The following is a 25230-nucleotide window of genomic DNA, read 5'->3' on the forward strand; positions in this document are numbered from 1 at the left end:
GCTACAAGTTCTCACTAACCTTCCCCCTTTTTATCATAGATTCTGTTGGAATGTCATGCGACACAGAAACAAAATTGAGACAGTTATCATTTGATTTTTTCCCCCTAAAATGTGCCACCAAGTTTCAGAATTGGAGCATCATGTTTGTTTGATTTGCTACAGTGGTTTGCTGCTATGACCGTATCTCTGAAAATCACCATTACTATTCTTGGAGGAGAACTCTGAGAGCCAGTCATAAAAGATACAAATGACAACATACGGTCTGAGAGGCGGGTGCTCTCGCAGAGTCCTGGCATTGTGTACAAGAAAAGTGGCCTAATAATAAAATCATGGCGATATTACTTCTTTCTCACAACAATATTTTCAATATTAATCTAAGCAATAAAAGTAATAACAGGTCTAACACCACTGGAGATACGAAATTGAAATAGCAAATTGCAAAGCTAGTAAAATTGTTATCAGAGGGATTGATCTACAATGGAGCCAATATTTCAAGCTCCCAAATAAATGTTCAATAAAGTGATGCCTCACTATTGCACAAACATCATGATAGTTATTTACCAAAGATCTATTATTTAAACATATCTGGCTGCCTTTCATATGCTAGAGTTGAACATAAAGAACTAAAATGAAAATACACTTATTTTACATTCCAGTGGACTTCTGATGTTCACAATATAGTACTTAACTCATCCTAAAACAAACCAACAACAACAACAAAATGAACAATGAAATAAACTGGACTTAATTTTAAGGAATGTGTATTTTATTGGATACCATGGGAACATTAGACCTTAGCCAGAAATGTAGCTTGTCTGTAGAATTGTAGTCAATGTGGTTATGAAAGGTTTAGGAACAATTCTTCATATATTTCAGACAAACTACAGTTTTCTTAGATGCTATTATATAATAGGAAACAAAAAGATTTCTTTTATAAGACACTGAATACATAAACAAATCTATCTGTGCATTTATTTACTATCAATATCATCTATCTACCTATCTATCATCTCTCTCTTTTACTGCCTTATAATTGTCCAGAAAGGCTATATTTTGCTACTATAACAAACCATCCACCAAATCCTAGTTTAAAACAATAATCTGTTTTTCACCCACAGTTCTGCTCCATAGATCAGTGGTGGGTTTTGCTGGGTCCCAGGCACATGAAGGCTCTAACGTCTAACTGCATGACCAAGAATAAAAACAGGATCTTCCTTCACAGTCTTCAAAGTAGGGGGAGAAAAAGGAACTTGTGTTTTTGTTTTTATTTAGTTACTTTACTGCCTTAGCATATAAGTGACACACTTTACTTGTACTTCCTTGTCAGAACTGGTCACATCTCACTATCTAAGCACAGGAATACTAGGAAAAAGAGAGGGAATGGAATATTTAGTGAGCGCTAACCATGTCTGCAGTATGCCCTGCTGGTCCTCACATACTCCTTCCCTTCCTTCTCTTCACATAAAGAACCTCCTTTACCCCGTCCCAGGGAAGATGACCCAGATGTCATCTCTCTATCAAGTGCGGACGGCATGTTTTCTGAGAGAGGTGACTGGTTTGGAAAGCAAATTCAGATAAGGCTTTTATATTTACAGGTCAAAACTAAAGAGATGAATTTTCTGCCTTCCATACCACATAACTGGCATAGGAGGAACAAAATAAATACAACAAACACTGCCATTGCTAAAGAGTGTGAGTAGGAGACACAAGTCCCTACTTCTAGCCATCCTGAAATGCTCCATGGCTGACTCAGCTTGGGGCGGGGGGAGGAGTTCCCTGATTAGGTTCTGGTTTTACTCTCTGAGGGCGGTTCTTGCTTTTATAGTTTCCCTTCACGAGTAACTGCACCCACAGGTCTCTTCCAGAGAAAGTCCTAAGATGTGTACATTTCTGAACATTGACGTTTTTCTACCTCTCTTGGATTAAAAGGTGACTGACTACCTCAGAGCAGTCAATAATACTTTAGCACATTATGCCTCATCTTTATCATATTTAGATCTGTAATTTTCCCACATGCAGTATGTGTTTATTTGGTTTCTGAATCCTAGTGGTGGTGGTTGTTGCAATTGTTAGTGTTAAAACCATCTGGATTCTAAAGATAGTTTTTTGGTGGAATTGCCTTGCTTCTAAGCTACTCATAATATCACACTTTGCAAGTATACATTTTTGCCAATCACACATCCAGTGATTGATTATTATTTATGTTATCTAAGAAAGAGTGAAGAATGTATCTAAGGAATTAGGTTAGAATGTTGACGCCAAAAATCTGAACATGGATTCTGGTTTATTTTGCTTGCTCATGAAGATCAGTCCTGGCTCAGAACACCCATGACTATGTAGCCAGCACAGTGAGGGAGAATAGATTTCATTTTTTTTTACAGCTCTTACCCATTACTTACATAGTACCTATAAATGCATAGGGAACCACTATGAAGCTAATGAAAAACAGACTTTCTAAAAAAAGAAATATTAAATCGGATAGGTTAAATGACAAAACAGTATCTGAATAATAAAAAAAGTCAAGAGAATTTCAAGAAGTATAAGGGAGGAAATGCATTTAAATTCAGTAGATTCTACTTGGTACCAAATTATGTGAAATAGTTCCATGAATGAAATTTGGTTATCAACTCTGCAGGAATAATGATTTATCCCGACCTGAGCAGACATCAGGAGAATTAGATCACGCCTACCTTTCTCCTTCCCTTTATTCCAATGTCAGCATAATCCCAAAAATGTCTCGGCAAACTTTTCCCTTCATAACTTTAATAAGTAGATTTGCCAGGTGCGACAGTAGCGGGAGGTGCATAATGTATTTAAGTTAGAAAATGAGGCAATTATCTTTCAAAGTTCTGATTGGTTGCATTTTAGTTGCATTTTAGTTCCAGAGCAGGAGAGGAACTGATTTAGCTGGTGGCTTTCGAAGTAACCTCGTGAATTTGCACCTGCTCATTTTATTAAAACAGCGACACCTTGCCAGGGTGAGAAGAGGAGCTTGGTCACAGACACCATGACAGCTTGGTCCCTCTGCTCTTCCCTATTGATTACATTTCTTGACAGTCACATGGGAAGTTAATTACTAGTAGGCAATTAACACCCTTGCAAAATAATAAGGAAAACATAATTATACTGAGAACTCCCGGTGACTGTTTGTAATCTTAAATGTGATATTCCCAGGTTTCCGAACAGCGATGACAACCCACACCTTGACATTCCTGTCTGCCTCCACGCAGCCCAGTCCCTGTCCCTGACAAAAAGCAGCACTTATTAATAATTGATTTCCTTATTTTAAATTATTCAAAAGAATCCTGAGTCTTCATCAATCTAATTAGACATCCCCCATGGAATTGCTCAATAAAAACAAGATAATATCTGCCTTGCATATGAAGTGAATCATCTTTCTAGAAAAAAAGATCTGGGCTGAGAAAGACTCAGGATGCCTTATCTTAGTTTGTGATCTCATTACATTCTACTTCTGCTGTCACCAGACCCACTGGACCTAAGGGAGAGTGTTTACTAAATCTGGGACACAGTTTTCTATTCTGTACGGTGGAATAATGGGTTTACAATTTTCATATTTATTCATTTTAAACTGAATCAGCACACCTAACCATTAGTGACAGACAAGGCAATAAAAAGAAAAGAAAAACAAGAAACATATAGGACTCATGGCTGAGCTGTTGCTCATGTTCTATGGTCCCCCAGCCTGTCAGCCATCCTCTTTGTGTCCCGTAGAGTCCTACGTTTGTTTTATACATTATACCCAGAGTTATGAGCTGAACTCTTGAGTTTTAGCAAGTGGAACAGAGAAAAATGCTGCTAAACCCTTTCATATTTTTTTTCATTATCACCAACTCATCCTGAGAGAAAAAAGAAACCAGATCTCTGAGCTATGGCCCGAGGTGTCCATTCGGCATGGTATAAAGCTGACAGAGCGGGTGTCACAATCTTTCCCCGATTCTGTGATGTTATAATTATGGGAGATGACAAAGACACAAAATGAACAGAAATAATGTACACATAACCGTCTCCTATGTTTTTCTTAACTGTCTTAAATTTATATTATGCCATCTGTCAGATGATAATACTCAAATTTAAATATCTGGACCTAACAAAGTAGTTGTACAAAACATATGTGAATAATGGAATTGATCAGAAATGTCTGGTTGAGTATAACATAAACATCTGGTCTACAAAGGAAAGAAATACCATGTAAAACATATTTGAAAGTAAAAAATTTAAAATATATTTGTTGAATATCTCCACTTTCCCCAGACCCAAGCCAAAAAAAAGTGTGTGTGTGTGTATATATATATATATGTATATATACAAATATATACATAAAAATATATATGTATACATATACATATATACATAAAATATATGTGTGTGTGTGTATATTGTGTGTGTGTGTGTGTGTGTGTGTATATATATATATATATATATATATATATATATATAAAATACAGTGTGTCCGTAAAGTCATGGTGCACTTTTGACCAGTCACAGGAAAGCAACAAAAGAAGATAGAAATGTGAAATCAGCACCAAATAAAAGAAAAACCCTCCCAGTTTCTGTAGGATGATGTGGCAGCATGTGCGCATGTGCAGTGGAGCAGCCCACGGCCATGCCAGTCGAGATGTGGATGGTACAAAGGAAGTTCAGTGTGTTTTGTGGCTCGCTAAATTTGAATCCATTACCAAAGTGCAACGTAATATCAGTGCATTTATAATGAAGCACCACCACATAGGAATAACATTACTTGATGGGATAAGCAGTTGAAGGAAACTGGCAGTTTGGTGGAGAAACCCTGTTTTGGTAGGCCATCAGTCAGTGACGAGTCTGTAGAGGCTATACGGGATAGCTACCTAAGGAGCCCTAAAAAATCTGTGTGTGAGCCCATATCAAACTGCACTGAATAGGTATGAAACTGGGAAAGTTTTCCTTTAATTTGGTGCAGATTTTACATTTCTATCATCTTTTGTTGCTTTCCTGTGACTGGTCCAAAGTGCACCATGACTTTACAGACACATTGTAATTAATATATGTATATATACACACATATACATAAAAATATATATGTGTGTGTGTATATATATATATATATATATATGTGTGTGTGTGTGTTTATATACATGTGTGTGTGTGTATATATATGGTCTACCGGAAAGTTCTGTTCATTTTTGGAATAAGACAAAATATAAATTTTTCTTACCGTCAATAAACTTTATTAAATAATATAATTGCCATTATTATTAATGATTTCTTGCCAGTGTGAGGGCAATTTGTATATCCCATTTTTAAAAAATGTTTTATCTTTTGATGAAAAAATTGAACCAGTGCTTGTTTGATATCTTCTTCATTTTTGAATTTTTTGCCCTTTAAAAAATTTTGTAAGGACAAAAACAAGTGATAGTCAGAGGGTGCTAAGTCCGGGGAATATGGTGGATGCGATAGTCATGCTTCTGTAGCATTTCTTCCTTGTTGAAATTCATAAAAATTACAGTGGCGTAAATGAACTTTATCAGTAGTCATGGGTACACTATCGCTTCACACATAAGACTAACGTGAATCAACTTTGTTTTAGTTAATTTGCTACGTCAGTATGTATAAAAATAGAGAGGCACACATGCGCCAAATAAACGTGCTTATGTGTCGAAACTTGTTGTGATAGAAACGGACAGAACTTTCCAGTAGACCATGTATGTATATATGTGTGTGTGTGTGTGTGTGTGTATGTGTGTGTGTGTGTATATATATATATACACATGTTGCTACTTTAAAGTACTCATTTCCATATATTTCCATGAAGGTGGATAATGAACTCATGGAGACTTCAGGCCAGAAGTTCAAGGACCATGAATGGTTCTTATTGGTACTTTCAGAGAATCGTTCATTGTGTCTCCTTTACAAGCACTGTCCTAGGGGTCTTTCAGAATAACAGCCACATGCGATTCCCTGGCACCTCTACATGTTATCTTAATTGAAAACCCATCTTTGAAAATATGATTGAGTTAAAAGGCTTGACATTGACCAAGATGGCATTCATATTTCTTTTGGCTAGACGAGATTTTAGACATGGTTTTTTGTTTGTTTTGTTTTGTTTTTTGAAATATAGGTTCCTGATAGTGAAAAAATGTATTGCCCCCAAATTCATATGCCAGAATCCTAACCCCTAAGCTGACAGGACCAGGGGACAGAACTGCTTTTACTATCTAAGAGAGAGGAAGTGGTCCTTCACCAGACACCAGATCTGCTGGTGCCTGAACAGGGACTCCTCACCTTTCACAACTATGAGAAATGACCTTGAGTTGTTTCTAAGCCCCTCTACTGATGATATTTCTGCTAGATCAATCCACGTGGACTAAGAGAGCCCTGATCTCTCTTTACTTAGAGCATGTACTTTAGAAAACTTGCAATTGTAAATTCTCTTTCTGCCCTGTTGAGACATAAATCTTATCCCAGATTCTGGACAGGTTTACAGCCCAGGAATGTCTTTCTCAAGGACCCGGGAGCCATCCCCTTGAAATATCATCATCCAGAAAGATAGAGCTCCTATCTCTCATCCTCTGTGGGATGGTAAGAGCCTTACTAATCACCAATTAGCAAAAGCAGGTGAACTGACAACACTGGCTGACCTTCCCCCTCACGTCCTCTGCTACCTTTCCACCAGCCCACCCCGGTGCTTGTAAGTTCCCCCACCTTCTGTGAAAGCAGGGTTGAGGGCTACCTCTCTCTTCTGTTTTAATAGTCTCAAATACAATCTTCCTTGCCTTTTTTTTTTCAGGGACAGAGAGAGAGTTAGAGAGAGGGATAGATAGGGACAGACAGACAGGAACAGAGAGAGAGAGATGAGAAGCATCAATCATCAGTTTTTCGTTGCGACACCTTAGTTGTTCATTGATTGCTTTCTCATATGTGCCTTGACTGCAGGCCTTCAGCAGACTGAGTAACCCCTTGCTTGAGCCAGTGACCTTGGGTCCAAGCTGGTAAGCTTTCTTTCTCAAGCCAGATGAGCCCGCTCTCAAGCTGGCAACCTGGAACCTGGGTCCTCCACATCCCAGTCCGATGCTCTATCCATTGCGCCACCACCTGGTCAGGCTCTTCCTTGCCTTTTTAATGTATCTGCAACAGAATTTTCTTGGACCACATGGGGTGATTAATCTGGGTTATTGAAATAGGTTCCGAAGGTTGTCACCAGTAATCTTATAATACAGGGCAGAAGATGACCCATTGAAGGGGCAAGGAGAGGTGACCACAAGGGCAGAGATTGGAATGATGCGGACAGAAGTCGAGAAAGTCTGGCAGCAACCACAGGTTGGAAAAAGCAAGGAAGTTTCCTCTCCTAGAGGACCCAGCAGGAATGCCGTCTTGCCGACACCTTGATGTTCTAACTTTCTATTGTTCTAAGCCGCCAAGTTTAAGATAATGTGTTCCCACAGTCCTATTATAGTAATAGAGCGATCAGAAAACATTTTTATCAAGATGTGTCGTTTAAAATGATGATAATCAAACTGTTGTAAAAATGTCAACTCCACTAAAGAACATTTCACAGTGAGACCACTCTTTCATCAAGACAATGCTATAGGAATGCCCCATGTAGTCATAAAGAAAAGAAATCATAGAACTGGTTTTAGCAGAAAATGTAGTGTGTTTTTTTTAAAGTACTATTGTTAAAATGATAGAATTGGGATAAGCCACTTAAGAACCTGTTTTTTAAGGAGAATGCTGTTTAAATAGATTAATTCAGCGAGAGCCCTGGAGATAATAATAAAATTCACCCATTTAGGATAAACAGTTTCAGTATGGATTTTTGATAAGAAACCAGCTGCTCATCTAGAAGAAGAGGTAGCTGAATTTGGAAGGCCATGAGATTTGTCTGTTCTGGAAGATACGATGTGCGATGAACAGATGATTAGCATAAATAATTCAAGATAGCTCTCCAGTCGCTTCTTTGGGTAAAAACAATGTATTGAACTATGTTTACAAGGTTACTTGGAACTTTCGGCATAAAAATGATCCCTAGTTACTTTTCACACTGCCTTTCAATATGCAATTTAAAAACAAAACAAAAATTTTTATTTATATGTTATTCTCTAAAATCAATGCAGGCTACAATATCACATACATCATAGAACAACCATATATGAGCAATATCATTCTACCTAGGTCTTCTGTGTAAAATTTCTGAGGTTAAAATGATGTTCACTTATCTCACACATAGGTTCAATTATATCCAGAAATATCCATAACTATAGCAATCAAAAATAAGTAAATAAAACTAACTTTTGAAGAACACTTTACAGTTTACAACTATTTTTCTTCAGACTTTATCTCACTTGGCTTTGTTATACATGTAAAATACCTGAATTCACATTATCAGATTTAAAAAATATAATAATACTCAGTAGTTTTGCAATCCTACCAAATAGTTAAATTTTATGAAATTTTTATAGTTATTATATCCCTTGTTAATTATTTGACTTCTCTCCTTGAAAAAAGAGATTGAAAATTGACAAAATTTTTTCTTTTACTTTAAATTAGCCAATGCATCAGATATCTGAAGAATGTCTTTATCCTGTGTCACAGAAAGATACATACATATACCAACTAGGCCTATGCACATGTCTAAACACAACTATAAGACTCCAATCCATTACTTTTTCTGTAACATTTGGTGAAAAATAGCGTTTCTTTATTAGGCAAGGCTGACAGAATTCTGATGCTACTGGTAACGACCTCTGTCACAACATAGGGTGAAATAGGTCAAAATAAAAGTCAAAATCAAGACAAGAAGAAATGATCACTCGAAGGAAAGATTACTGCTGCTTCCAAACTACTCTTCTGATCAAAGCATATTTTGTCTTAAATTAAAATCTGGCTAGATCACTCCTGTTTCTTGTTTTGTTTTTATTTCTACTTTGTTAACTATAAAAATGTAAATGCAATATTTTTAACATTAAAAAAATACTTTCAACATGTGATGAAGGATTAAATAGCCAGTTTCCTTTCTTTTTCTTGTTTTTTTTTTGTTGTTTGTTTTTTTACCATTTTTCTTCCTATTCTATGATGCCACCATCCCTCCTTATCTGGACAGGAGCTGGCTGGCCTGCCTAATGCTTATTTACCCGTCTGCATGCAGCCAAAGCGTTCCCTTCCCCACAAGCTTTGTCACCAGTTCTCATCATCACCCAACCTTTACTCTTCTTCCTCGTACCAATGCTACCCAGCGCCCCTTGTGCCCCATTCATATTGGCACCAGCTGAAAACACCCGCCTTTCCAAACAGATGTTGAGTTTCTTCGGGTGTTGTCTCCATATGGTATCACCTCTGCCTACCCCGTTCCTATCTTTCAACAAATAGTGACCATTTGTGAATCTTGCCAAAGTCTCTTGGCACCTTCTGCCTGATTACAAAAACGATTCCGCTTGTCTGGAGATAATGTTGGACTGGGGATGAATTTGGAATGTAACGGAATTGAAACGAATGGTGCAGAACATGAACTCAGGCATCACAGGGTTCATATTTTAGTCTTAACCCAGAAAGAGCACGTGCACGGAAGCAGGACCTGGGTTGAATCATGTCGCTAGGCATGCAGACTTTCAGGGAACACTGACTGTTATATATGGGACTTAGCAAATTAGATACGGCTTCTGAGACACTGACATGGTCCCCAAAGCTGACATACCCACAGATTTTGATCAATTAGGCATCTGATATCAGGAATAAACAAATAATAACTATGGGGGCCAGTTGCCCAGCAAATAGTACGACTTAGATGTGCAGACAGATCCACGGTGCTTAGGTATTGTCATGATAAGGCTCAGAAGCTGTAATTTTTACAAATAATCTTCCTGTGGGTTTCATAATTCGTGAACAATGTGTGACTATATCAAGATGCATTCATTCTTCTTCGATTCTGTGTCAAGATGGTTTCTGCCTAGACTTTATTGTTGATGTGACACAAAGGTACAACTACTCTGTCATATAAGGATGCAATACATTTCAGTGCTGTGAAGTTCATTAAAAAAATATATATCGTATTTTTCACTCCATAAGACACACCTGACCATAAGACACACCTAGGGTTTTAAGGAGGAAAAATAAAAAAAAGTTCTGAACCAAATGATGTGTTAAAATATTTAATAAAATACCATATTTTTCTCTCCATAAGATGCATGAGTATTTTCCCTTCCAGTTTTGGGGGGGGGGAAAGTGCATCTTATAGAGTGAAAAAAATGGTATATATATATTCATTCAGAAATGAATGAATGGTGTAAATCTGTCTTTGTTTCTTTAAAGGAACATGGAGTGGAGTTAGGTTAAAAAGAGAATAAAGAATGTTTCTAAAAGACACGCATTACCAATGTATTGCTCTCTTTAAAAAAAAATATTGGTTTCTTACAAGTTCAACTAACGAGATTCCTCTGCAGCTCTCCACCCTTTGGGAAAGATCTTCACGTCCTAGAATGTTATCATCAAAGCTGGCTTGGAATTTTAAAATGCTGCGAGTTCAAGCATTGTTTCAAAGATTGTGTAACAGATGTGGTTTCTCCTGGGAGACCTTCTTTTTGTGTGTGTGTGTGTGTGTGTGTGTGTGTGTGTGTGTGTGTGTGTGTATTTTTCTGAAGCTAGAAACGGGAGAGACAGTCAGACAGACTCCCACATGCACCCGACCGGGATCCACCCGGCACGCCCACCAGGGGCTGACGCTCTGCCCACCAGGGGGGATGCTCTGCCCCCTCCCCCGGGCGTCGCTCTGCCCTGACCAGAGCCATTCTAGTGCCTGGGGCAGAGGCCGAGGAGCCATCCCCAGCGCCCGGGCCATCTTTGCTCCAATGGAGCATTGGCTGCGGGAGGGGAAGAGAGAGACAGAGAGGAAGGAGGGAGGGGGTGGAGAAGCAAATGGGCGCTTCTCCTATGTGCCCTGGCCAGGAATCGAACCCTGGTCCCCCCGCACGCCAGGCCGACGCTCTACCGCTGAGCTAACCGGCCAGGGACGGGAGACCTTCTTGATGGTAAATACCTTGTATTCTGTCTGAGAACTTCAAAATACAAATATGCATATGAACAGAAAGTAAGGTATCAGAAAAGTAAAAAAAAAAAAAAAAAGATGATCAAGGCTAGAAATAGAGGACATGTGGGCATTTTATCTGCGGCCACTCCTGCTGCACAATTGGGAATAGCTTCCCAACTGAAACCGCAGTGGACGCATCTCACAAAAACAAGAGTATCCGATCAGAAGCAGCAGTAACACATTGTAAATTAGCATTTATACGATATACTGCACCTAAGCATATTTAACTAGAGTTGCTAATTACATTATGTGATACTAATCTCTTTTTTTTAATAAAATGTTATAATGCTTGGGCATACAGATACCATTTTAGTTTGGTATCCATTAGAAAATACAATGTGAATTAATTTTTAAAAATTGGCATTAGTTCAAAGCTAGCTGAACTGAGTCTTGATGAAAGAGACTTTGTTGGGAATTAAACAGTCAGGAAAAACTTTCCAGGTAAGATCCGAGCTGATTTTTGTCATTCTGTGCAATGTAGTTTATACCAGGTGTCTGTGAAACATACTTTAAGAGGAAAATTGGAACTTGGCACTGAGCAGGTGAATGACGAAGTCTGAAAACATATATTGAGAAGAAAGGGACAATAGCAAGGACTATACAGCCTGTAAAGAGATGACTCTGGCAGTAATAAATTATTTCACTTCAAATGCTTTAAAATGAAATAGAAGAGTACAGGACACATTATGTATGGCTCCAGAGGTCAGAACTGATGTGAGCTGGGTAGCAAGCCAGGACATATATATTTCTGAGGTTTAAGGGGGGGAAATGCACACTCTCTAAAGACTGAAGTGTCCGCCATCAGTGAGCGTGAGTCATCTGGCCCCCCGGAGAAGTCACCCGTGATTGCTCAGTGTTAAGAGGAATGCAAATACCGAACGGGCAGGACATACTGTTGATCTCTACTAGATTTGTCTACCATTGAAGGATTGTGGCACTCTCAGGAGATTTCAGAGTCTGTCTGCCAAATATCCCAAAACACCACCCATCTCACCACCTGAGTTTTTTCCTGGCTTTAATTTAGATCATCTCAAATCTCCATATTTTGTGGTCACTGGGAATAACAAAAAACTTCTCTTAAAATGACAAAAATGCTGATAGCATTTAAAAGCTCTCAACTTATTAGATATTTGCATGCATTAGTTCAAGCTGGTTGTTGTCCTCCTTAAACTCAGGCACCCGCTGAGTTTGGTGAATCAAAATCCACAGGAATCATGACCTATTTTATGTGTGTTCACCCATAGTTCCCTTTTTCTGTCATGTTCTTCCCTATGGATAAATGATACATTCTCACCCTGTTACCTTCAAGATTGGCCTTATACTTTCCTTTGACCAAAAATGCAACAAAACATGACCCTCAATGACGTCTGCCACTACTTAGTGGAAGCTTTAGAAGCCCTAGTCCTTTCATCTGCCATGACTGTGGGGGACGCTCCCATGTTGAAGCGTGAGACTGTTTCGCCAATGCGGGTCTCTGAGGATTAAGAAACAGAGGACGGCTGACTCTCAGCACACTTGTTGCACAAAAGATAAGTAATATTATGCTGTTGTAGAGCTCTAAGCTCCTGAGGTCATTTGTTACCAAGCCTGTTCTGACTCATATAAAAACTGAAGCTGGGTCAAAGATTATTCTGGACATTAGGCATTTTCAGAAACACATTATATCCCTGAGGGGATGCAAGGCATGACGGGGTCTAAAGGGGTACTGATTACATATGAACTTTAAGTAAAGTTATTTTTAAAAAGCCGGGTCTACATGACCGAACTTCCAAATATGTTTTGGGTCAGGCCTGCAGCTAGGAAAAGGATACATCCATTCCCTCCAACTTCCATACATTTTGCTTCATGAACTTTCATTCCAAACCCAGGACACAGGTGAGCCCTAAAATGACAGCATGTGCCTCTACTATCTCTAGTGCAGAGCAAGAGGGGAGGAAAAAGCATCAAGCTAGAAAGATATTATATTTGTAGTTAGGTGGATGAGATAAGCCATTGCCCAGAGCAAGACTACCCATGGCCTAAAATGATCTTGCAATTGAGCAATTTCCAAATTAGGACTAAATCAGGGCTCCCTGCTCTACTTGATGGGTTTATATGCAGAAACACAGAAATCATGGTATGTAAATTTTACATATACCTAGAACGAGTGCGGAAATGGACAGTGCAAGTTGTTAAAATCTGTATGGAACTTTTCTCTCAAATTCTAAGGACACCTGAGAGTAGTATATGTCAGGGTTCTGCTCTTTGCCTCCTTCTGCTAAAATAAACAAATAAACAACAAACAAGCCATGATTAATAAAAAAACAAAAAAGACAATTCTAGTTCGTGATATAATCAGATTTTGAAAGAGTTCTAAGAGTGCAACCAAGGCCGAAAGAGGAAAACAAAGTGAAGATCAGCACTTACTTGAGAAAAAGAATGTGTTGTGTGTATGAGTGTGTGTGTGTGTGTGTGTGTGTGTGTGTAAAAATAAAAAGAGTGGGGACCTGATTACCAGCAGATTATGTGAAAATCTTTAAAAAGATATATATATTTTTTATCACAACTCAATATATTGTAACAACTTGCCATAGTAGCAAAAAGTTAATGGCTCCTAGTCTGCATTATATCTAGAATAAAGATAGTTATTTTATTTTTTTAACACAAGAATCCACATTTATAGCCCTGTGTCCTGTTGAGTTCTGAATTCCACTGACAAGCCAACATTAGTCCAGGAGGTTACAAGATAGGTTAACAGTTTAGAAATAAGGGTCATCTCAGAGAGGGAAAATACAAACTTGGCTGAACAGATACAGAGGCAGGTGTGAGAGTTTGGGCAGACTCCTGAAGGCCACCCCAGTGGGGGAGGAATGGGCATTCTCATCAGTATTAAGAACAAGACTGAGACTATTGGACAAAAGTTAGGGCCACAAACATTTTAGCACTCAGCAACATCATGTTATTTTTTCAGGAAAGTGAGGAATAAAAGTCAATTTCAAAATAAACAAGACTCATCTTATAATCACAGCCATCAAACTCATACTCTTGAGATTTGTGGTTCGCTGAGCTCCCCGTCACTGGAAACAGGCCCTAAATAACCCACACTTAACTGTATAAAGCAGAGAATTCTTCACCAGATGGAAGGTCTGACAAACTGGCCACTAGAGCACCAGTTAGTTTTAAAAGTCGAGGCATGTCTTCAGGCTTCAGTGGTGCTGGGGGTCATTTATCTTGTTATCTTCTGTGTGTTCTATCACAGAGCCAAGTGACAAATTTGGTTGACCTTCCGAGGATGACACCTGTTCGGAGTTCGCACAACACAGCGACCTGACAATCTGATCTAACACCACACATTTGTTTGGCTGCCAATTAACTTCAAGATCTCTCCACTAATACTTTGTCAACTCCTTAAATGAAGCACTGGCTTCTGCCAACAGACGGGTTATTTCTTCTTCTCGGCTAGCTGTTAAGTCATACTATCAATAACAAGATAACAAAAATAAAATGAGACCCTCTGTGACAGGCTAGTTAGCCTCATGGCAGATGCTATGAGCATGCTATAGGTGGCACTATACCAGAATGGATGAGGTTGAAGAGACACTGGGAAAACCAAAGAGAAGATATCTTTTGCAAACAGAGAAAATAATTGTTAGGAGACATCTGACTATGTTCCATGGATTTGCAATCAATGTACATAAAATCTCAAATTATTGTAATAGTAAGGAAAAATTAGATTTTTAAAGAAAAAAATCAGACATATAGAAATATCATGATTATAATTAGTGTTGCAGTCTAGATTCCCATCTTTAAAAGAAATTAAAGTCTTGCTTAACTGTAGGCAGATAATATTAACAGTGACTGAGGCACCCAGGATGGAGCTCAACTCACTCTAAATAAAAATAGTACCCCCTTTTTTTATAGCCCTGGAACTTTCCATTACTCCATAATAAAATAAGCAAATGATAACATATATAATTCATTGTCAGCATTTAAGACAATTTAAACATCGAGAATTAGTTAATACCATATGGATATTTAATGCAAGCACACAATGACAATGTCATTTTATGCACCTTTGTGCGATGCCTACATGTGTTCAAATTTGATCACTAGGGGCTTATTGCAACCTTTAGATTATAGCAAGCCACCCTCTACATTAATATATAGAGAGATAATATAAGCTATAACATACAGGTAAGGATTCCCTTACGTAATAATAGACTTTGCTCATGAAAGGGCTTTATTTAGGGGAAGAACCAGGCACTTTAGTCTGTACTTGAGTTTTTGCTTTATCTCCTATTACATTGTTGAACAAGTGCCTCAACATATGTTAGCCCTGGTTTCTTTATCTGTAAAATGAAAACAGAATACAATCATAATATTAGTATGTTGCAGGATTATTTAAAAGAGTAAGGACCATAAGATCTAAAATGTGTCTAAATAGCCCACATACTTTCTATTAAACCCATTAAATAATAAGTTTGAAAAACATATCACTCACAAAAATTAGGGGATATTTCAAAATAAATATGAAGCAATAAAAAAGCATTTTTTAAATTAAACAAGAACATCAGAAAAGCAAACAACAAGTCAAAGAAATTATGATTATGCAAACAAGATGCAAAACCAACTATTATTTCATTGGTGAACATGCACTGTACAAAAGGCTGAAAGTACTGGAGTATCTGCATGTGGCTTGATCCCCTAATTTTTGTGAGCAGTGTATATCAAATATTTACCATGCTTTTTTAGAGAAAGTAATCAAACTGAAAGTCTTATAATGCTATTTCTCAAATTAGACAAATCATCACACCAGTCTGTTATGTTCGCTTACAGGGAAATAGCATCGTCTTCTTATGTTTAAGTCACAGAGGCTTTTTCCAGCGTAACAAACAGCACCAAAGTTTTGCCAGGCTTCCACAACAAAGATTTACTTCTTGCTCACATCTCATATCCACCTCATTGTCCTGTTTCAACAATACAAGCTCTCAGAATCTTCACCATTGGGACCATCATTGATGGCTGACATGACAAACCTAACCGATTGTGCCCGATTTCTAAAGGCTTCCTCTAGAGAAAGCAAGCATGGCTTTCTTTATCAAAACAAGTCACATGGCCCCACCAAATGCTCACAGTGCTTTAGAGTCAATTTTCCTGCGTGTCCTTAAGGAAGAGAGTCAGTAATATTTACTGTTGAGTATAGATGACAGCATCATGTTACATATACATTTCATTTGGCCATCTGGAAATTTTTCTATGCACTGACATAGCTAATTTTAAAGGTTTGAGAGCCTAATAAAATTTTCATAGGATATACCTTGATTTTATGTTAATTTCTAGTGCTCTACTATTAGAGTATATACCTGTTCCCCAAAGTCTAGGCTCAAATTCCATATATTGCTATCTCCATTGATCAGTGAGGTGGCTGACCAAGCAGTTCATGTGAAAGACATAAAAATGAACTGTGACCCATTTGAAGAGTTCACTTGTTTGTATTTTATTAAATTTAATAATAAAGGACATTTTCTGAAAGTGAACCAATACAACTACTTGTTAGTTTGTCATACTAAGGGAATGCTGTCTAAAAATTCAATGTAGACAGCAATAAAATATTTGAACACAAGTACTGACTATGCAGCAGTAGAGGACTTTAACAGCATCTATGTGACCATTACAAGATAAATGTAGCAGGTATGAATGCACTGAGTATTTCTCATGGCTTCCTAGAGCTCATGGTTGGAACAAATAACAATTTTTATCAAAATGAATTGAACGACAAGATAACCTGGACTTGTTATCTTTGAATATATGTATCCTGATTTATTGATGTCACCCCATTAAAAAAATAAAATTAAAAAAAAAATGATCCAAGTGGTACCATGAAGTGCACACAGCCTAGAAAAGCCATCACATATATTCTTACCAAACCAACCATACAGTAGCAAGAAAAATTCTCTGAATGTACAGTACCATTTAGTAATCTTCCTTTACCATAGTCTATGTCTACATAAAAAACATCTAACATTAAAACACTTAATAAAGTCCTCATTTATGTTATTTTTATGATACCAAATCAAAATATTGAATGATTTGTTTCAGACTAACCTGGATAGGTGACCAAATGATGAGATCTAACAAACATAGACTATGATAGCTTTAGAACACACACACACACACACACACACACACACACACACACACATTTATATAGGCAGACAATTGGTCTTAACAAATTCAAACTGATGAAAAAAGGACTATGTCTGTGTTTTGGTGCATCTAGATAATCTATCATCTTATGTTTATGCCATTATTAAGAACAGAGTAATAGAAAAAAAGGAAATAAAAAGACAAAGAAAAATCCCTCATAATCCCTAGGTTAAAACAAAATCAAATAATATAACATAGAGGTAAATTGTTTCTGGTTCTTAGAATTGTTTCTTAGAGTGTGTCTATTGAAAAGATCAATTACAGTTACTGTGACATTCCAAGAGGTGATGAATGAGGCAGATTCAGTCAAAGCCTGGGCGATGCCCAACCACACATACATTTCATCTCATTCATCAAGCAATCAAGATATATTGTAGTATACAATTTGCCTGCTAAATAAAGCACAGTTTACTAGTTTTTAGGTAATGATAAAAGGAAATACCCTGTTCTCAGCCCTCCAGAAAGATCAAGCCTTTTTCAGATAGTTGGAACAACAACGACCCTGATGTAGGGACAGAAATACAGCCGGCAAACAGGAGCAGAGAGAGGGCGTTCAGCAGGGTGCCTTTGGGAGTGAAATCAGGCATCCTTACATAAAAACACATCTCCCTGACAGTCCCCAGCCATCTTCTTTCAGATGATGTTAGGAAATTAATTTAAGTACAGGATAAAATTTGGTAACAGCAAAGGTGATCTTCATAAGAGATTAAATACGACACAGCCAGGCATTGATGAATCAGAGTGGACACAGTGGCCAGCTGGAGTAGGCGGCAGTGAAAACCAGATTGGATCTGACACATCCGTCCATATGGAAGCCGGACACTGTCTCACACCGCAGATATCCATAAATTATAGTTGAGGCAATGAGCAGATTATAACAGTAAATCAAAAGATACACAGCTATTGGAAGAGTTTTGGAGAACTGATAGAATGAAAAGGATATTTTCTTCCCCCTTATGCCTATTTTCTAATGACCAGTCCCTAAAAAACAGTTACCAAATGTTATAAATATAAAGCGATGTTCTAGTGCCAACAGTAATTAACAATACCCAAAGCACCATATATGCTTATAGTGAAATACTAAATGGCCACTAATAAAAGCAATCTGCAGGTCCATTTAAAAGACTAATAATACAAAATGAAATAAAAATCCCTTCTAAGAGTGTTAACACTCCTTACACATGGACAAAATGGTCTTTTCCGTATGGTGAGGCATTTGGTGAACCGTGTGTGTCATGTTAACATATGTCTTACCTGACTCCTCGAAGTCACTGTTGTAGGTTTTCCAGGTCTCAGTTATTCGGAGCAGATTCTCTTCCATGGCTTGGATGTCCATGGAGGGGCAGTTGCATTCTGGAAATCTGGGGCCACACTGACACCAGCAGTCATTTTCTTTGCAGATAAATTCTCCCTCTGAATTGCAAGCGATGTAGCTCAAAGCTGCTTGCACGAAACGCTCCTGCAGATAGTCCGGGAGGAGAACCTGCAGCCCTGAAAGAAGAGACACAGCAGACAAGTTTACTTTGATAAAGGGGGACAAAGTATCAGACACACTTATAATAGTCCAAATGGTAAAATAAAACTCAGTATATCAAGGTATGGATTGATGCATATTGAAAGCTATCACTGGAAAATTACCTAATAGAAAATTATCTAAGTCCACAAAATTGCAAATACGGATAATTCTTATCACCATATGTCCGCTCCATGCACTGTTCAAGAATCTCAGAAACTATAGATTTGTTTAGCCCCTCAAACTATCTGATTTTTTTAAACTTATTTGATTGGTTCTGTGACTTATTTGTTCAGAATATTTTGTTATTTTTCCATTTATGCAGGTAGAGCCTGTCTCTCATTGAAAAGAGAGGCGTTTATTTTGTACTGCTGGATATTAAAGTTTTCATGTTTTCCTTATACTTTTAAACTTTCATCCCACAGCTAATAAATATTATAATACAGTGGGTTGTTGCGTTGATAACACAGTTACGGAAGGCTTATCTCACCACTCTGACAACACGTGATTTCTCGTACTGTTGCACAGAGGTGAGCACTAACGCCAACTACAGGGAAGTAGATGGGCTAATTCAGCTGCTTCCTAGTTCATTTCTTTGCCAGGTAATAAGACAGCCTAGTGATATGGTTCATTACTCTTCTAATGCAAGTTTAGTACAGTCGCTCTCTCTGAAGAAAAATATCGAAAATGAAAATAAGACTATGAGATGAATATTTGGGGATTTCTATTGGTTTTACTTTTATAATGATATTCCAAACAAAAAAAATGTAATTACAATTTCAGCCCAATCCTGCTACACAGGGAAATTTAATAAAAAGGCTAAACATTCAAACTAATTAGTAGATAAAAACAAACAATGGTAACGAACATCTGACCAATACATAATTGCTATGTACTACAAAACAGGACTTTACAACATTTACGTTTCCTAACAACAACAAAAATCAGTGTTTGACCCTTAATCATGTTCACTTAGGGGGAAAAAAAATCTACTTTGCACATAGTTTGATAATTATACCTTTCAGATTAATTCTCCCATACATTAGGTAGTAAAGTATTCTTAGGACTTACATAGTCACATTATTATTTATTTTTATTTCACCTGAAACAAATAACATTAAATGTATGTCTCCTTTTGGAAGAGAATTGCTAGGTATACTGGAAATATCAAGATAACTGAAAGCCCTGGCCTGTTGGCTCAGTGGTAGAGCATCAGCCTGGCAGGCAGGAGTCCTGGGTTCAATTCCCAGCCAGGGCACACAGGAGAAGTGCCCATCTGCTTCTCCACCCCTCCCCCTCTCCTTCCTCTCTGTCTCTCTCTTCCCCTCCCGCAGCCAAAGCTCCATTGGAGCAAAGTTGGCCCGGGCACTGAGGATGGCTCTGTGGCCTCTACCTCAGGTACTAGAGTGGCTCTGGTTGCAGCGGAGCAACGCCCCAGATGGGCGGAGCATTGCCCCCTGTTGGGCATGCTGGGTGGATCTTGGTTGGGCGCATGCGGGAGTCTGTCTGACTGCCTCCACATTTCCAACTTCAGAAAAATACAAATATATATATATAATATATATATTCAATATATATATATTCAATATATATATATATATAAAACTGAGACATTCCCTTTTTCTAAAGGTACATGCAACATATTTGGGGAAAAATAAAAGAAATATATAACACTATTACACAATAATATTTAAGTAACTACTAGAATTGGAACACATATAATTAGGTATAATTAACTGGCTAAGCATTATACTAGGTATATAAGATTAATAAAACTATCATAACAGAGAAAGACTAGAACATTATTTTACACACAGATAATTTTTCCATGAAGAGATAGGTCTTTTGTGGTACAAGAGTATACATTAATCACAGCACACACACATAAATCATTAAATATGTATTTTTGAAAAACCAAGTAGTAGTATTTTTTTACTATCGATTATAAGAATGTAGTGAATAAGTTGGTTAGAAAAATACATTTAGAGTTATGTTATTGGGGTTCCTATATCATATTAAATTGTAAGGAATTAATTAACTTGTATTTAAATGACAGTTAACCCTACAGGATACTCTGAGTGGTAAATACTTGGAAGTAGATGTTAAAAGGAAGAAAAGATTAGTTTTAGACCAAAGACTGAAATCATCAAAATTAGGGAAATGGTGATGGAAAGGCAATTTAGATGATAGAAGAGGAATGAGTATCTTACAGGGGTCCCCAAACTTTTTACACAGGAGGCCAGTTCACTGTCTCTCAGACCGTTGGAGGGCCGCCACATACGGTGCTCCTCTCACTGACCACCAGTGAAAGAGGTGCCCCTTCCAGAAGTGCAGTGGGGCCGGATAAATGGCCTCAGGGGGCTGCATGTGGCCCTCAGGCCATAGTTTGGGGACGCCTGAGATGGTACATTATTTGATGTAAGGCAGATGAAATGTGTCAGATGACTTTGAAGAGTAAAATAACAAAGCAAAAAAATATTTCTAAACGTCTAGTGCGGTGAATAACCAAATAACTGTACTTCAGAAATATCTAGTGAATTCATTGGAAAACATCCTATTCAGTCTTAAAAACAAATCAGAGTCTCCGCTAGTGAGAGACTTCGAAATCTGGATATAGTTATTAAAACATTTTAGGGAGCCTGACCAGGTGGTGGCACAGTGGACAGCGCATTGGACTGGGATGCAGAGGACCCAGGTTCAAGACCCCGAGGTCACTAGCTTAAGTGCAGGCTCATCTTGTTTGAGCAAAGCTCGCCAGCATGAACCCAAGGGCACTGGCTCCAGCAAGGGGTTACATGGTCTACTGTAGCCCCACGGTCAAGGCACATATGAGAAAGCAATCAATGAACAACTAAGGTGTCGCAACGAAAACCTAATGATTGATGCTTCTTATCTCTCTTCGTTCCTGTCTGTCTGTCCCTATCTATCCCTCTCTCTGACTCTGTAAATAAATAAATAAATAAATAAATAAATAAATAAATAAAATAATAAAACATTTTAGGGAGCTGTGTGTGTGGCACAGATATACAGAAGCCGCTGGTCTCTCAATGGGGAATGGGGTGGGAGATGGGGAAGGGGCGAGGAAGGAGAAAGAGAGGGTGGGGAGAGGGGAGGGGCACAAAGATAACCGGATAGGTGACGGAAGACAATTTGACTTTGGGTGAGGGGTATGCAACATAATCAAATGTCAAAATAATCTGGAGATGTTTTCTCTGAACATATGTACCCTGATTTATCAATGTCACTGCATTAAAATTCATAAAAATAAGATAAATAAATAAATAAATAAATAAAAAGAACAAAAACAAAAAATCCCCAGAAATTTCATGTTACATTAAAAATACCGTAAACCAAGTAATTGCATAACTTTTCATTTGTAAAGATGGCAGTGTTTTTGCAGAAATAGATGAGGCTCCGGACGTAATTTGGGAAGGAATGACCGGTGGCAAGAAATGATGTATTCAGTTTGAGACATGCAAGCACATCAGTAATAATCTTTCCCTATCGGCTTATCAACCATCTATCACTAAAGGAAGGAAACTAACATTCTGTAAAAACAAACAAAAAGAAAACCACGCTAAAAATAAATGATTTTTTGAGAAAAGAAGTCAGAGACAGACCACTCAAAACTTTGCAATGTATTAACTAGAACACAAACATAAACAATAAGTAATACCAAAAGAGAGAATGTGGACTGCCTCAGTAGACAACTCAGAGGGACTTGGGAGCTATCCTAAGGATTATTTTTTATTGTACAGAAACCAACAGATTAAAAATATGGATAAGAATGTAGTTAGAGACAGTCTACAGCAGGGGTAGTCAACCTTTTTATACTGACCACCTACTTTTGTTTCTCTGTTAGTAAAATTTTCTAACTGCCCACCGGTTCCACAGTAATGTTGATTTATAAAGTAGGGAAGTAACTTTACTTTATAAAATTTATAAAGCAGAGTTATAGCCAGTTAAAGCATATAATAATAATTTCTTACAAAGTACTTTCTGTTGGATTTTCGCTAAGTTTGGCAGAATTAATCTTTATAAGACAACTTACAATAGTTAAATCTATCTTTTTATTTATACTTTGGTTGCTCTGCTACTACCGACCATGAAAGCTGGAATGCCCACTAGTGAGCGGTAGGGACCAGGTTGACTACCACTGGTCTACATGGTGCCCAGACGATGCTGCATGAGGCTGTGTTGTGAGCCCACTAGCCTGTGAGGCAGAGCAGGAGCTGCATTATGAGAATCACAGAGTGAAATACGGGCATGTCCAGATTGGAGGACTATATCATTTTTGTTTTTTTTGAGCCAACCATCTCACTAGAAAAAAATGAGAAAACAGGGAGAAAAATATAAAAAATAATTTGTTTTCAAGGATCCGAATGCCAATCAAAATTAGGATTTCTCAGGCTAACTAGGAAAGAAAAGAATCCCTGGGCAGTGGTCCAAACACTTTGTCTTGCTCAGTTAGAAAATCAAAAGTCGCAGTTTGAACCACCCATGATATAGATAGGGATCCTTTTTAATCCAAAAGGGCTGCATACTTCAGAAGTAATTAAAAACAGCAAAAGAACTACCAGACTACAACAGGTCTAAGGCATACTTTCAAATGGCTCAGTTAAAAATGGATTAAATACTGTTGGAAACAAATCTCTGTACTTAAAACAAATCATCAAGAATTTAAAGTAATTTGTACAAATTTTTATGCACATCAGAATTCAATAAAAATATAACAATATAAAAAAAACAAGAAAAGATGTAGTCCACCAGACATGAACTATAATTAATATCAAAAAGCTGACCAAAAATTTAATGGCAAAACAGACAATTTTGACAAAGAACTGGATATTATAAATGATAATTAAATAAAATTTCAGCAAATAAAAATATATAAATTAAAATTAAGAAGTATTTAATAGATTTAACAGCAGTATAGATGCAGCTGAAGAGACAATTAGCAAACTGGAATATGTCAGAAAAAATACTGAACACAGAAATATGAGGCAAAAGCTATAAAATACTGAAGACAGTATTAAAAGATATAAGGTCTACCGGAAAGCTCTGTTCGTTTTTGGAATAAAACAAAATACAAATTTTTCTTACCATCAATAAAATTTATTAAATAAAATAATTGCCATTATTATTAATGATTTCTTACCAGCGTGAGGGCAATTTGTATATCCCATTTTTGAAAAATGTTTTATCTTTTGATGCGAAAAATTGAATCAGTGCTTGTTTGATATCTTCTTCATTTTTGAATTTTTTGCCCTTCAAAAAATTTTGTAAGGACAAAAACAAGTGATAGTCGGAGGGTGCTAAGTTCAGGGAATGTGGTGGATGTGACAGACATGCTTCTGTAGCATTTCTTTTTTGTTGAAATTCGTAAAAATTACAGTGGCGTAAATAAACTTTATCAGTAGCCATGGGTACACTATCGCTTCACACATAAGACTAACGTGAATCAACTTTGTTTTAGTTAATCTGCTACATCAGTATGTATACATTAAGTGATAAAAATAGAGAGGCACACATGTGCCAAATATTTTTTTTTTTATTTATTCATTTTAGAGAGGAGAGAGGGCGGGGAGAGAGAGAGAGAGAGAGAGAGAGAGAGAGAGAGAAGAGAGAGACAGGGGGGAGGAGCTGGAAGCATCAACTCCCATATGTGCCTTGACCAGGCAAGCCCAGGGTTTCGAACCGGCGACCTCAGCATTTCCAGGTCGACGCTTTATCCACTGCGCCACCACAGGTCAGGCACATGTGCCAAATAAACATGTGCTTGCGTGTAGAAACTTGTGATAGAAACGGACAGAACTTTCCAGTAGACCTTATATATAGGTCATGACTAAAAGTCCTAAAAATATATTTAATTAGAACCCCAGAATGACAAAAAAAGTAAAAATGAAGCAATATGTGGTGAACCAATACATAAGAAATTTACACAATTGATGAATGACATTAAAAAAATTGTAATCTGTATCACACAAGTATATGTGCTAGCAAGACAACAATGAAAATGGGCAGCTGACTAGTATTCTTCAATATTTCTTTGATCATGTTGTTAATTAGCTTATGTATATTTTTGCTAGAAATATAAATCAATAAAAATTTTAATAAATATTATTTCTTTACTTTTCATTTATATATACTATATATATAAGCTCTGAGTTAATTTTCTCCAATATATTAATATACAAAGTAGAACACAAAATTTTTATAATCAATATCATATTATTTTTATGATAAGCAAAAATATTGCATAATTACTCATCATTAAAATTTACATTAAATTTTCTATGTAATAATAACCTATTCCTGTGTCATTTTGCTGAACTAAAATATTAGGAACCAACTGACCTGGAAGAGTGTTTGTTACTCAGTCACATGGGTCATTCACTTTCTCTATTTCTGGCAATTTTACCAAAAATGTTACCATTAAGATTTAATAAATTACTTA

General features: G+C 37.2%; 1 protein-coding gene across 4 annotated transcripts in view; it reads right to left on the reverse strand.

The window, feature by feature from the left end:
* Positions 1-25230, reverse strand: part of BRINP3 (BMP/retinoic acid inducible neural specific 3) — a 327366-nt gene that overhangs the window by 52074 nt on the left and 250062 nt on the right. For all 4 annotated transcript variants that reach the window (XM_066253514.1, XM_066253513.1, XM_066253515.1 and 1 more), the window contains one exon: positions 18515-18751. In XM_066253514.1, the coding sequence (XP_066109611.1) occupies positions 18515-18751 (237 nt within the window). The remainder of the gene's footprint in view (positions 1-18514; positions 18752-25230) is intronic.

The sequence above is a fragment of the Saccopteryx bilineata genome, chromosome 1 (assembly GCF_036850765.1).
Source record: "Saccopteryx bilineata isolate mSacBil1 chromosome 1, mSacBil1_pri_phased_curated, whole genome shotgun sequence".
Lineage (NCBI taxonomy): Eukaryota > Metazoa > Chordata > Mammalia > Chiroptera > Emballonuridae > Saccopteryx > Saccopteryx bilineata.